At 45.1% G+C, this 14,884-nt stretch overlaps 1 protein-coding gene across 1 annotated transcript; it reads right to left on the reverse strand.

Moving 5' to 3' along the window:
• Positions 1–914: 914 nt before the first annotated feature.
• On the reverse strand, positions 915–14,792 carry LOC101486021 (glycogen phosphorylase, muscle form). Its single transcript, XM_004576077.4, has 20 exons — positions 14,420–14,792; positions 11,028–11,129; positions 10,419–10,497; positions 10,240–10,343; positions 9,659–9,790; positions 8,249–8,360; positions 8,083–8,165; positions 6,913–7,056; positions 6,708–6,800; positions 6,153–6,299; positions 5,831–5,994; positions 5,634–5,748; positions 5,461–5,562; positions 5,236–5,383; positions 5,087–5,145; positions 4,456–4,597; positions 4,085–4,292; positions 2,454–2,588; positions 2,208–2,274; positions 915–2,121 (listed from the first exon to the last, which is right to left on the reverse strand). The coding sequence occupies exons 1-20, from the start codon at positions 14,660–14,662 to the stop codon at positions 1,972–1,974; spliced, it is 2,529 nt and encodes an 842-aa protein (XP_004576134.2). The 5' UTR covers positions 14,663–14,792; the 3' UTR covers positions 915–1,971.
• Positions 14,793–14,884: the final 92 nt, after the last annotated feature.

Raw genomic sequence — 14,884 nt, forward strand, 5'->3', positions numbered from 1 at the left:
AGGGGGAATGAATGAGAGAAAGAGGGGGAGAGAAAGAAAGAAAACCAAAGGGGAGAAGAGACGGTGAGAAGGGGGGGGAAGAGAGACAAAAAAAAAAAAAAGAACTCCTGGGTCACCTGTATGGAGAAAAAAAACAAACAAACAAAAAAAACAAACAGAGGAGACAGCAAACAACAAAGAGCAACATAATAATAGAGAAAACAAAGCACCATCACAATAAACTAGCTAGCCATAGATATCAATATTTACTAAATAATAAACGATATTGTGCAGCACGCAAGATAGACAGCGCACAGTGTGCTTTGAGGCAGCAGCCAAGAAAGCTTTAGTCCGCGTCTGTGAATACCCATGTGTGCATACCTGTGTGGATCAGCATGCTTGCATTCCAAAGGTTTCTCCATGTAATGATCTGCTAGGGAGTGTGGGGGGGCCACAGCCCCGTCCTCCAGGGTGTGAAGCGGGTATGGAGGAGATCAAAACTCCAGACATCCAGAGGCCCCCAGAACACAAGAGACCATGGAAGACCAACATATATCAGAATTTCAGAAAATAGGGAAAAGCTGACTGTGCTGTAAAAGACAAACTTCCTCACTTTGGAATGAAAAAGAGAAAACCAAAATAAACTAATAGAGTATTGGAGTTGGTCGTTGATTTAGTCAGAAAATTGTGTGAATTGCATGAAAGGATAAAGTGTGTGTGTGTGTGTGTGTGTGTGTGTGTGTGTGTGTGTGTGTGTGTGTGTGTGTGTGTGTGTGTGTGTGTGTGTGTGTGTGTGTGTGTGTTTTCACTTTTAAATGCTGGTCCCTTCACAGATGTTGGACCATTTTCCTTGAATGCATCGTTTTCCTTTCTCCTCATTTTTGCTCCAATCGTTCTTCAAACAGAATTACACATTAACTCCAGGAGTCAAAAAGTTGATTATAAATGCTTTTTAATATCACTCTTCTATGTTACACACAAATACAGCTGAGAGTACACACATATTCCAGAGAGGTATGCAAAGAGTAGGCACCATCAATGTCTAACAGACTACAGCACAAAGACAACACATGCTGACAGGATGTCACAGCTACCAAACTTCAACTATAATAAAACACACAAATACATTCAGCTAACATCGTACAACACTGGACAAGCAGTTGGACAGTGAACGTGAAATAGTCATGTGCTGAAACACGGGTACATGCTTTTTAGTTACAGTACTGCTGGGAGGCTACACTCTTCCATGGAAGACGTGACTGGTCAGGAACAGTGACAGGACTCGGGCTTATCTGCAGTTATGCTGGCTTTTGGAAGGAGGGAATGTAGTCTAGCTCTTGTTAAAGACAGGCCTCAATTATCCTGTAGTGACCAAACACATTCCCGGTTTTCTCATAATCTGCGGTTAGTGGAGTACAAGTACTACTAGTAAAAATAATAAAATGAACAGTACTTGTTATGTGTCCTACAGTTTACACTTTACATAAAACAGCTCAGTGCCTAGTAGTACTTGTACAAGTGATACAGATGCTACTGGTGAAGAAAGAAAAATAAAGACATGTAACAAGTTAAAGGAAAAACAAGTGATGAAATAATTTATTAAGGGGACGCCAACAGCCTTAATCCTTGGCACTGATTCCCACTCTCTGGAAATGGACTAATGGCAGACCATACTTCTAAAACACATTCCCTCTCTTTTCAGGATCAACAATCTTTCCCCTTAAAAAGAGAAAAGTGGATCAAACCCATGGAGGCAAAATACCTCCACAGCCCTCAGTTGGGGAGTCGCAGGTTCTGCTTTTTCCTTTAATTTGTCACACATCCACAGTGGACCATTTCAGCTCCAGTTAGCACAGGGTGAACTGGAAGTGGTTGAGGTTGTACAGGGATCGTTACTGTAAAGAAATAATGCCACAGTGCACAGTGAGAAGCTACAGGGTTCGTCTCTGGCTGCCGTACCACGTGCTGAGCTACGGACGAAGGTAGTTTGGTTTAGCGAGGGGCATCCGGAGCAGCGATCTTCTCCAGACTGGGCTCCATTCCCCAGATTTCCCGGGCATACTCAGAAATGGTGCGGTCACTGGAGAATTTTCCACAGCCAGCAATGTTGTGAATCACCATCTTGGTCCACTCTTTAGGGTTCTGTTAACATAGAGAAGGCGTCACAGGCCAGGTGTCATTTATTGGACAATACTTGTGTACATGACCTCACTAGCAGCAGAGCATACCTTGTAGAGCGCGCTGACTCTCTCCTGACATCTGATGTAGTCTTCGTAGTCAGCAAACACCTTGAACCTGCAGGACATAAAAATGTTTCAACAGTGAGCTGCATTGTTCACTCTTCAGCTCGTGTCTAACGCCTGGGAAAGTCAGTCACATGTTTGCTCAGCAATGACACGACATCACTGGAGCCTACAGTGTGAGTTAGAATGCAAAGTACTCACTCGTGAGTTTAGGGACCACCGTGCGCTCACCTGTCATGGTGCATCAGCATGTTCACGAGGTCTTTGAAGAGGCCAGGCTGGCTGGGGCTGAAGAAGCCTCCTGCTATCTGGTCCACTGCCTGCTTCAGCTCGGGGACACGGTTATAGTAGGACACGGCGTCGTAGCTGAGGACAGAAAAACACAGAGATGCTAGCTGTGCTCCACAGGACAGAGCAGACGGTGGATGGAAGTTACTCCTGTGGTTTCCATGGTGGTAAAGCAGGGCTTTAAAAAGCACAACATCCCAGGTGGAAAATACTTTTCGGTTTTATTATTATGTGATGATACTGTTCAGCTGCCGTTACATGGTTAAGTTACTTTAGCTAACTAGTTGAGCAGAGGCCTGGGAGCTCGAGGCTCCTGCACAGTATCTTAGCTGTTCCCAGGACTGCGCTCTTCTGGACAGAGATCTCCGATGTTGTTCCCGGGATCTGCTGGAGCTACTCGCCTAACTTGGGAGTCACCGCACCGAGTGCTCCGATTACCACTGAGACCACCGTTTCCTCCACCCTCCACATCTTCGAGCGTAAGACGTCCGTGGCAGCAACAGACGTGTGGAGATCAACAATGGATAATATGGAGTGCAGAGAGAGCACGACCAAGCAACGATTAAAGCGTGGAAGTAATCACATTACTTTGAGTTTGATTCTGTAAAAAGTGACAAAAACATCAGCGTCTGCTGTTCACGCTGTGTGGGAAGAAAACTTCTTTCTACAGCGAAAAATTAAACTTCAACTCTGAGCGAGCAGCGAGCACGCTGCCACGGGAATGTGACATTCACACAGAAACCCCCGGATCCTCCCACTGACAGGACAGCTGTGGGCAAACCTCCACCCACCCCACTCCAGCTAAACAGGTGACAATAGATTTAAGAGCTGCTGAGTCTTTGATTTTATTTATTTTCTGCTGTTTTTACTCGCATCTATTTGAAAGAGTAGAAACCCAAAACATTATTTTATCTGCTGGATTATGCAGGAAATAGGTTTAAATGTTAAACACATTTCTTCCAGTCAAAGATTGTTGCATATAATTACATTTTTACTTGATGCATAAAGTTAAAAGATAACTAATAAACTAATAAAACAAGTTTTAAAGAGACTTTTTCATTTGATTCAGTTTAATATGATGGATTATGCAGAAAAAATAGAAATGGGCTGAAAGGTCTGTTGCCTTATACTCGGGTTGTGTATCATGTTATTAAAAAAAAGTAACTAAGCAATAAAGTAACTACTTGCTCTTAGATCCACTGGCTGCTGAGCATTGCATCTTTCTCCCATATGCTCTTCCAGTATTGCTCCGCTCGCCTATGGAAAAAAGCCCCCAGCCTCGGTGGTGCTGTTCTCATATTGTTTGTCAGGTATACTTCTTCAAGCGGCTGGCCAAGGCTGTGAATCTTTAGCAGCTGTTTCCAAGGCCTCAGGTATGGACACTTTGCTGTACTTCTTAGTTACCTTTCTGCAACTGAAGTTGGCTAACATCCCTCTATGCTACCTAGATCTTGGCCTCTAGTCTCCTTTTGGTTGTTGTAGCCAAGCATCTCACTTATCCCTGATGTTGTGGATGTGTACACACACACACGCACGCACGCACACCTCTGAACCAAGACCATTTTAAAACTCACCCCTTCTTGTCCAGAGCCTCCACATCGTGCACCCTCATACCAAAGATGAACAGATTCTCCTCTCCAGCCTCCTCTGCCATTTCCACGTTGGCACCATCCATGGTGCCAATGGTGAGGGCGCCATTCAGCATGAACTTCATGTTCCCTGTGCCCGAGGCCTCAGTACCTGCTGTGGAAATCTGCTCAGACAGGTCAGCCGCAGGGATGACTGCACAGAGGAGACACACGGAATACAGTGGAGTCAGCTTTATGTGCTACTGTCCCAACAGAGAATGACCCAACATAAAAGATCAGGTTTATCCAGCTGTAGTGTAAATAAGTGATATTATACATCACTTATTTACAGTAAGACACAGTCAAAAACTTATTACTCTTCTCAGCCAGTGTGACGCGGTAGTTCTCCAGGAAGATGACTTTAAGGCGATCTCCCACCACGGGGTCATTATTAACGATATCTCCGATGGACGTGATCAGCTTGATGATCATCTTGGCAGTGTGGTATCCTGGAGCAGCCTAGAAACGCAGAAGGCACATGCTGGGAAACCAAGAGGCTCACCACACCCTCAAAGTTCAAAAACAGGTGTTAAATTCGTAGTGGCTAACAGCTAGCTTCAACTCGTCCAAGACGTGCAGCTCAACTCAATCATGCTCAATTTTCCTCCAGAGGTACTTCTAAATCATCACAGTTTCATAGCCTGTCCTGTCACAGCAGTATATAAACTACAGGTGAATAAACACTACTGAATGAGGTTAGTGTAGAAGAAGAAGAAAGGTCCTGCTTGGTGAGACAGATGTCTACAAGCAGCTTCTCTGATGCAACAACATCCATGTGCAGACAGATGGACAGCCATGTTTATGACTGGCTGTGTCAAAGTGGCCCAGACACATACTAGATAAGGCTGGATTTGATGTAGTGTGAAGTGCAGTGGGTGTGGGAATAAACTGCTTCCATGACAGGCTTTCTTCTGACCACATTAAACTTTTAGGAATATTGCTGCTCACCTTTCCTCCAATCATGATCGTTCTGGGTGTCCACTGCTTGTTGGCCTCGTTCTTAATGCCTGATCAGAGAGAAAGACTGTTTGTTTGCTTGTTTGTTTGTTAAACAGAAGACAAGTCTGGATTCAGAGTTAAAGCTCAGCAGCACCCACGGTTGTACAGTGTGATGATATGCAGGCAGTTGAGTAGCTGCCTTTTATACTCGTGGATCCTCTTCACCTGCACATCAAACATGGAGCTGGGGTTGATCTTCACCTTGTAGTGCGCTTCAAGATGCGCTGCAAACTTCATCTTGTTCTCCTGAAAGTTCAGACAGAGGGTGTAAAAAGAAGCACGCAAACAGAGTGCATTTTACTTTTGGCATTTTAAGCTCTCACTTGTTTGATTTTGGCTACGTCCCGGATGAAAGCGTCATCATTCACAAAGTCCAGAAGCTTCTTCAGCTGGTCCAGGTCACGGATGTAATCCTCTCCAATTTTCTGGAGGTTAAGCAGGTGAGTTAGGCAAGATCTCTACAAAGACTTACAACGTTCACAAATAACTAACCCACCTCAGCGATGACCTCAGCCAGACCGGGGTTGCACATGACCAGCCAGCGCCTGGGGGTGATACCGTTGGTCTTGTTCTGAAACTTCTGAGGGTCAACCTCGTAAAAATCCTTGAACCTGAACGTGGAACACCAGTCAGAGAAACTTCCAAACATCTTTGTAACATGTTATGCAGCTAGATTCCTACAGGTTTCCTTACACAGTGTTTTTGATGATATCTGAGTGGATACGGGCCACTCCGTTGACTGCGTGAGAGCCCACAATACAAAGATGAGCCATGTTGATTTTCTTCACATCTCCTTCCTCAATCAGGGACATTCTACATATGCGGTCAGTGTCCCCTGGGTAAAGCTTCGAGATGCGCTGAAGGAGTGAAGATAAACACTCTGAGATTACTCACCGCTGTGCGTATAAAACAAAATGTTTCATTCTTCAAGAACGAACCACATTTTCTCTGCTCACAAAGCTTTTCAGGCACCTTATTGCCTGAAAAGCTCCAATATTACATCCTCCCCTCATACCTCCAGGTGCCTCCTGTTGATCTCGTAAATGATGTCGAGGTGTCGAGGCAGCAGGTTTTGGAAGAGGTCCACGGGCCAGCGCTCCAGTGCCTCAGGCAGCACGGTGTGGTTGGTGTAGGCACAGGTTCGGATCACAATGTCCCAGGCCTAGACACAGAGGCCAGAGCCACAGGCAGCTAGGTTAGCATTTAAGAAACTGTGCTAAAGAAAATGTGAACCAATGTGAAAGCACTTTTTTAGCTGATCAGTGACTTGGTTTGAGGTTAGCACTAAGGACACAAACAAACAATGAGACTGAATCCCGGTCGAAGAATCCTAGAACGTCTATAAAATATGGGCTGATCAGCGTAGCCAGAGTCTGAAAACTGCATCTGTTTTAATGGCAGGTAGCGACTCCTAATGCACCTACTTCTTATTTGCAGAGCTCATTAAACGTTTTCCCAGTGACTTTATGGTCTCCAGCTCAGTTTGAAGTCTTGAATACACCATTAGGGTCCCACAGACTCACTACAGATGCACACTGGATGGAAAAGTTAAGAGTTTGCGATGTGATACCTTCTCCCAGGGCACTTTCTCAATGTCCACCAGCAGCCTCATCAGTTCAGGAATGGCCAGAGCAGGGTGGGTGTCATTCAGCTGGATGGCCACCTGCACATGGAGAGAAAACAGAAAACTCATGATCATCAGTTTTAGGAGAAATCAATAAGAGAAAGTAAAAAACAAAAGAGAAGCAAATAACACAGAATGACAGCAAGCTCACCTTGTCTGGCAGTGTGGAAAGATCTAACCGCACAAACTCTGTGGAGCCAAACTTTGAGGCTTTGAATCGACGGATGATGTCCTGAAGAGTTGCAGCTACGACAAAGTATTCCTGCTTCAGACGCAGCTCCTTCCCTTCAAAGAACTGAAGGAGAGTATGAAGAGCTGTTACACCAGAGTTCAATGCTTACAATCAATCTGCTGCCGGTACACCCGCTGACATTATTATGGAAGAAGCACAGAAAAAGAGAGCAGCTCAGGAGGAGGAAATCATCAGGTTAGTCCGTGATTTGAACCAAGGGAACAAATCGTGGCAGGAACGGCCTGATATTATTTGTATCTCACTGCAACTTTACTGTATAAAGAGCTAACATCTCCAAAATGTCAGGAGTAGTTGGTCATTACAACAAGTGTTCGTGAACTAAAAATCAAGAATGTGGGATACTGTTTGTCCGTGATTTGGAGAGCCCAGCGCTGCTCCTGACGGAGGGAAAACCAATTCTGCAGGGGAGACCTACCTCGGCACTTGTGGAGGTAAAACCAAAGGGAAGATATGCTTCACAATATTTTCTAGTCTTTGGCTTAGAATGAAGTTGGTTTGGAAACATATTCAGCGATGCTTCATTTCCTGCTTTGCGTTTGTGTGGGAGCCCCGTCAAAAACCTGTCCATTATGCTAACAGCGTCCAAGCGTTCCTTTTTTTTTTTTTTTTTTCTTTCATACCGTGCCCCTCCCCCCTGCAATGGCTTAGTGCCCCCCCCCCTAAGAGGTGGGCCCCACACTTCGGGAACCTCTGCACTAAGAGACGTTTTTGTGCCCTTTGCAGACCCTGTGCTTATTTCCAAGTCCCAAATGCAATCATTGCAGGAGTTTGGTCAATCTTAACTTTTAAAAACACTGGACAGATAAGGAAAAATGTCACCTGGCACAGGGATAAACACACTCCTGAACCTTGAGGAAAGCTAGAAGAGTTGGAGCTGTTATAGCAGCAGAGGGTGGGCTGACATCATATTACACTTTAGGGATTAAGAATGGGATGTCGCTGAAGTTCATACGTGTGTGAAAGCAGATGAGCAAATACTCTCAATGTCACGCACAGCACCATCCACTAGTTCATGTGAACGAAGTAAAGGTTCAAATAAATAAGAAGTGCAGCTGTAAATCCACTCACATTGTCATTGGGGTAGAGCACTCTGGAGATGTTCTCAGCGAGGTTTCTATCGAGCACAGCTTGAATGTAGCCTCCAACATTAACTGTGGGACAACAGCAAGAAGAGCAGTCCATGTCTGCTGGTTCTACTTTTCACAGAGTGATGTGAGCAGAGGGCAGTACTCACAGTCTTTCAGGTTAAAGTCACAGGGCGCCTTTGCAGACCACAGCCTCATCGTATTAACTATGTTGTTTCTGTAGCCGGGGACTGGAGTGTCATAGGGAAGAGCCAGAACCACCTGGAACACACACACTTCATCATTTCTGAGTGTTTAAACTACAGTCTGCTGATTTACTGTCAGGGATGATGTCACAGACCACAGGACAAGCCAACTAGACTGAGATGGGGCTGCAGGGCAAATACAAATCATCCGTCCCAGGTACCATTACAGGGAATGTGAGGGAATACCACAGTGCAAGGTTCCTGGGTTCAGACATCTTCAGGCAAACTGAGGTGTTCATCGGGGAGACATGAAGAGCTGAACTCTCTAATCCTTCACATATTCCCGAGGCACAGATACTGAGCTGGAAGCTACCAGAAAGCATTCATATCTGTTACTGTTGTTTGCATTCAACCTTCTCTGATGCAGAGAACAAGTGACGGGACTCTCTCCACCCTGCATTCTTCTACTGCCATGGTCATTACTACTGCCATGAGTGTAACCACATCTGAAGATTACGGTGCATCTTTGTCCCACTTTCCCCAAATCACTGGGCAGACTGATGCCCCTCACTGAGCCTGGTTCAGACGCAGGGTTCTTACTTTAAAAAGATGTTTTTCCTTCTCATCGTCACCAAGAGCTTGCTCACAGCGAGTTTTCTGACTGTTGCCGTTCTCTCTGTATTATCATAAGGTCTTCATCTTACAATACAAATGCACAAATGTGTGATTTGGCACTGTGGGAAAAAGTCCTGCTTCACACAACATTACCAACCTTTCAACTGTATATCAGCTGTGCAACTAAATGGCACCTGCACTGGTTCTTATGTAGCATGTTTCTACTCTACCCGAGCACTCCAGGTACTTTATTACTCACCTCATTCAAACCAGCACTTTTTTTCTATGTGTTTCTACAAAAGTGCTACTTCACACTGTGATGGATACATCGGAGAGAAACTTGGGGTTAGTATCTTGCCCAAGGATCTTTGGCATGCTGACTGAAGCACCAACCTTACGATTAACAGAGGATCTGCTCTCCCTCCCCCTCAACCCCTGAGAGAGACTACAGACAGACACTAGAGACACAGGACTGACCTGCTGCATGCAAATGTTACTAATGCATACAGTCCCAGTGCATTTAACCTGATCCAGCCACTGTTTAACTCAATTTTTTAAACTACTATAACCAAAAAACGCGTGTATTAGATAATTACAGCAAGTTGAGGGGTTTGTCTTTACCCCGTATCCTCGTTAAACTGTAGTCTTTGTTACCCAATAATAATAGTAGTAGTAGCATACACAATTAGAGGTGTCAAAGAAAATGTGACAGTCTCAGTACTTTCTATTAAGAGTATACAGTAACGACCTGGTACCAACCTGCGTGTCAACCCACTTCACTCCATCAGCTGTGTGCTCCACGCGGCCATAGAAGTGGACAGGGCGCATGTACTCGGGCCGAGCCTTCTCCCAGGGATTCCCATAACGCAGCCAGTCATCGGCTTCTTCCACCTGTGGAAATACCAGATGGCATCTTCCTGTTTAAAACTAGTTAAAATATGAAAAAAGTCCTTAAAAGTCTCATATTTGAGCACTTATATGCTGCTTATATGACAAAAACTACATCAGCAGACCGTCCTGTCCAAACACAACAAACACTGGAGTTTCAAGACGGTACTCTGACTATAACTCCATTTCCACTAAGACTACAGAGTGAACAGACGGTCCATCAAATTCTCTCACTTTGCCACGTTCTGTGCTCCGAATAATCCTCCTAATAATCCTATTAATGCTCCTTTTAATCAGCATCACCCATATCTTGTGTAAACAAACTGTGACGGGTCCATCATGCAACACCCTCTGCTACCATCACAGAGGGCGCTTTTGTCTGGCTAATCTTATTCAGTATGACTGTAGTGCAAAGGTGCTTTAAGTGCATACACAGCACCGGGTGAACATACCTGCCAGCCACTGACAATTTTCTGGTTGAAAATGCCGAACTCATACCGGATGCCATATCCATAAGCAGCCAGACCCAGAGAGGCCATGGAGTCCAGGAAACAAGCTGTGGAAACGGGAGCGCTGTTAGACACGGCTGTGCTTCACATCACCATTTGTCAGCAGCCAATCAGGAGCTCACCAGCCAGGCGTCCAAGGCCTCCATTGCCTAGGCCAGCATCTTCTTCAATGTCCTGCAGCTCCTCCATGTCCAAACCCAGCTAAAGAACATGAGCACACGCACAGTAAGGTGTGGATCAGCTGTGAGTACTGCAGGACAGAGCTGTTAATCACTCCTCCCACGTTAACGGCAATGAACATTAGAGCTTCACTGTCTGGCTGAGTGTTATTGACAGTAAAGCCAAGCTCCAACTAAAAATCTGTGAGTGTCTCCCGCAAGTGCGTCTCTCATTGCTATGGTTGTTTCCAAGGTCTCAGACTGACCTGGAAGTGCATGGACTTAAAAACTTTTGCGGGATCTTGTAAAACGACATCTTCAATTTTTTTTCCTTCAAATTTAAATTAATAAAAAATTCATTAACACTAAAGATTCATTCATGAACTCACTGAAACTAAACTGAATTAAAAACAGGAAGTCAAAATAAAAGTAAAAACTAATTACAAATCTATAATATCTCTGGTCATCCCTCTCACTTTATTCAGCCATTGCTTGAGGATGTGGAAGCCTCTCTGCATCAGTGTGGGTTGATTTGATTTTGTTTCTGTTGGAAGCGTGCTGTATTACCCTCACCTGGTATGTGGCTTCATCGCAGGCATTCTCCAAGGCCAGATTCACCATGGTGTTCTGCAGAGTACGGCCCATGTAAAACTCCAAGGAGAGGTAGTAGACGCGCTGCAAGAAAACAGAGCAAAATGGCTTTTTATTCCACTTCCACCTGATCCTGAGCTGCTGGTAGTTTGAATTTCCTTTCAGTTATTGCACTTTTACATCTGTATGCAAAAATATTTCCAAAGGCAACAACACAAATATGACTGGATGAAACTCTGAAACAGAGTCAGGTTATTGACAATAAAGCACACAGTTAGTGATGGGACGTTCTGTATCGAGGCTTCGGAGCGTGTGTCGAGTAATGGAGGGGGCGTTTCCGCGAAGCGCGTATCGAGGCTTGCTTCATTTATGGGAGGAGCTGAAAATGATGACGTCCGAAGCCTCGCTGCCCGGCTGTACCACGTGACTGGTTCATGAAGTGGTTCGAACTTTGCCGCGAGATATGACAGCGATATAAACCCCTCAGACTTCATTCACAATGTGGGTGTTTGATGGAGAGTTGCGGTTAGTGAGAGTTTGGAGACCGTTTGGAGGTTTATGAGAGTGAGGAGAGAAAGTCAGGAGAGAATAGAGCCAGCTAAGAAGAGGAGGATGTCCTCCCCTGTGTGGGAACATTTTGATCTTATTCCTCCCAACAAGGTATGTAAATTTCTACAGAAGATGTATTTTCATGATACTGATGGTGCAATACAATTTATGTTGAGCTGTCTTGACTTTTGTACAAGGTGAAGTGTTTTCTATGTGCCAGGGAGCTGGGATATAACAACAACACCTCATCCATGCTTAGGCACTACAGAGCTTTGCATGAGAATAAGGGGGACACCGATTGTGGAGCAAGACCAGGTGAGCCATCAAATGCCATGATAATATAGCATGCAGTAATGTTACTAAATGATATAACAATATTATACAACTGTTATAAGTTACGTGTGTGATATTTATATTTGTGCTTTATCTTTATTGTCTTTCCTCAGGAGAACAATCTCAAATAGATGAAGACCTGGTCAGCATGGTGATTGAGGACTCCCAGCCATTTAGCATTGTGGAGGACAAAGGATTCAAAAGATTTGTTAAATCATTAAATCCTAGCTATGTTCTCCCCACTAAAAAGGTCATAAAAGCAGTGAAAATTTAGTTTTTACAGAATAAAATGTGAACAGGCAGGACTGAGGCTCAAAGCCTCAGTGTGTAGCTGTCCATACCTCAACGTTACAAAAGCACAACCACTGTCCACACCCCAACCACACCTCACCTCACAGTAAATGATCATTTCCATTTCAAGCATTTCCAAATAATCATTTCCCATACTGCCAGTATAAATATACACAGTATACTGCCATCACTACAATATACATGTTTTACACACTCCTTTTGTTGTTGACATTTACAGGCTGTGTGCAAAAGGCCACACTCTTCAAATTCATGCCAGCTATTATTTTTACGTCCAGTAGGTGTCCTGCTAGAGCAAATGAAGCTTCATGAAGCTTCGCGTTGGGGTGAACCAATTGGATGAAAAGCTTCAGTGCTTCATGGGGCTTCATCTGCCCATCACTACACACAGTATGCGCCCCATGGCCCGGCCACGTGATCTCTAGGACAAGACAGCAGCAGAGCAACTGCAGGCAATGACACCGTTTCACTTCAGAGAAGCAGCATTACAAGTCTGGTACAGAGAACAAAGCTTCTGACATTCTGATACGGCTCCAGCATGAGAAGCATGTGTAGACCGAAGTGACTGAGACATGCAGAGGTCAGCAGGGTAGGTCACACTGGCATGGCTCCTTCGTTCTTTGTCACAGCATATGTATCGTCTAACACTGACCTCCATGTCTGACGTCTAACTGAGCACCACTTTAAGAGTGCTGAGAGTCAGCAGCACATTGACTCAGTGTATAGAAATGTGACAGCTGTTCCAAGTGCACCACGCCACACGGTCACAGGAAAAGTCACCAGAGTGCAGCAGCTGAATGCAATGCTCACCCTGAACCTCAGGTTCCAGAGAACCAGAACTTCTTTACTGAAAATTCAACGAATCATCATCATCTAACATTTTGCATGCTTTGAAAAGAATCACTTCATACTTTTATGCACAGCAGATCAGCATCTTTTGACTATGAAGGCCTCCCTGAAAGCCGGTGTTGTGCCAAAAAGTGATTTCCAATGTTTCTGTGTATTTTTTATGTGTAATATCTTTACGTATGTTGGTAAATAGACTTCGGTGAACAGCGTTTACAAAGGGGTAATATATAGAATTAAAAGATTATCTGTTTTTTCAAGTATCTTTATAACTCTGTGTTATTGTACTCACATTATAACCAATCCGGTCCTTTATCCCCACTTAAAATATTTTTACAGAACTATTGTAATATTTGCTGCCATTTCTGCTGTCTTACTCTTACAAAAGACATTTTTAATGTTAATGAGATTTTTTTAACTGCATAAATAAAGGTTCTATAAAAGTCGCTGCCAAAAACTGATTGCGGCTTCTACCTTGTTACACGAATGTTGTTTGTGGCTCAATATGACTTTGTGTCATCCATGAGGGATGAATTTGACATATGTTTCACATATTATAGGCCAACAAGTTACTTATAGCAGTTTAAATACGAGCAATCAGTTTTTGGCAAATACCGGAAATCAGTTTTTGGCAGACAATCACTTTTTGGCACAACACCGGTCAATAAGCTGGAGGAGGACAAGACATAGCCGTCTGAACAACCAGGCTGGAGCACAGCGGGGTCTCGGGCCGTGGCAGTGGTATGCAGTCTTAGTGACGCAGTTATCAGAGCTGTGAGCCCGTGAGGGCAGCCCCCTCCTCAAGGAACCCCAGCCCAGTAGGTAATAAAACAGTGGCGAGCTGATCAGAGTGGGTACTAATGCAAAAGGGGCTATGCAGCAGCTCTGAGGGCTCAGTTCTCGCTGCCTGCTCAAGGCCTTTAGGTCATTTTGCGCTTTGGTGAGAGGAGAGGGGGTGGAGAGATGGATGGCGGACATGCGTTTACGTGAGCTATGTCTGGTTGGCCCCAAGCCCGCCCGTGTGGACGCACATGAGTGAGCGAGGTACAGCAGAGGTCAGGTGAAGGTGAGACAGCTGCGGATGACGTTGCGTAACATCTCATAAGAGCGGAGCTGCCGGGACACACACACACACACACACACACACACACACACACACACACACACACACACACGACTCACGGTCAGAGCGAACGTGACTATAAATGGATACGAAGAGCAACGCTGTTACAAGCCGCAGCCATCACTGCTGACATCCGCATCACGAACCCGCATCCCCTCCCTTCCCCCAGGCCTCCGATCAGCTGTGCTCGACTGCAGTGCACCCGGTTGCTTACTTTGGGGTCCTTCTCGTAGTAATGCTGCTGCGTTCGGATCCAGCGGCCCACCAGGTGATCTCGGACCGTGTTTGCCAAGGCGAAGTAGTAGTCCCGTTTGGTGGCCACATTCCGATCCTTGACCAGGGTGAAATGGAGGTGCCGGTTGAAGTTAGTTTTTAGGTCCGCAACGTTCTCCACCCCGGCCAGGCCCCGCACCGAGATCTGCTTCCTCCTGTCTTGGTCTGTCAGCGGCTTGGCCATCTCTGTGCTCCCGGAGTGTGACCCGACGCGTCGTTGCTCTTCTTCGGCTCTGCGTTGAACACACAGCCGGAGCCTAGCGATGCTCCAGCCTCTTTAATATGTCACGTACAGCTGAGAGCGTCAGGACGGAACAGCCAAACAGCTTTTCCGGTCGACAGTTTCAAAATAAAACTCAGTATCATCAGGTGGCCAATCAGCGACTTGGAAGACTTTCGTCTTACT

Source organism: Maylandia zebra, linkage group LG3, assembly GCF_041146795.1.
Source record: "Maylandia zebra isolate NMK-2024a linkage group LG3, Mzebra_GT3a, whole genome shotgun sequence".
Classification (NCBI taxonomy): domain Eukaryota; kingdom Metazoa; phylum Chordata; class Actinopteri; order Cichliformes; family Cichlidae; genus Maylandia; species Maylandia zebra.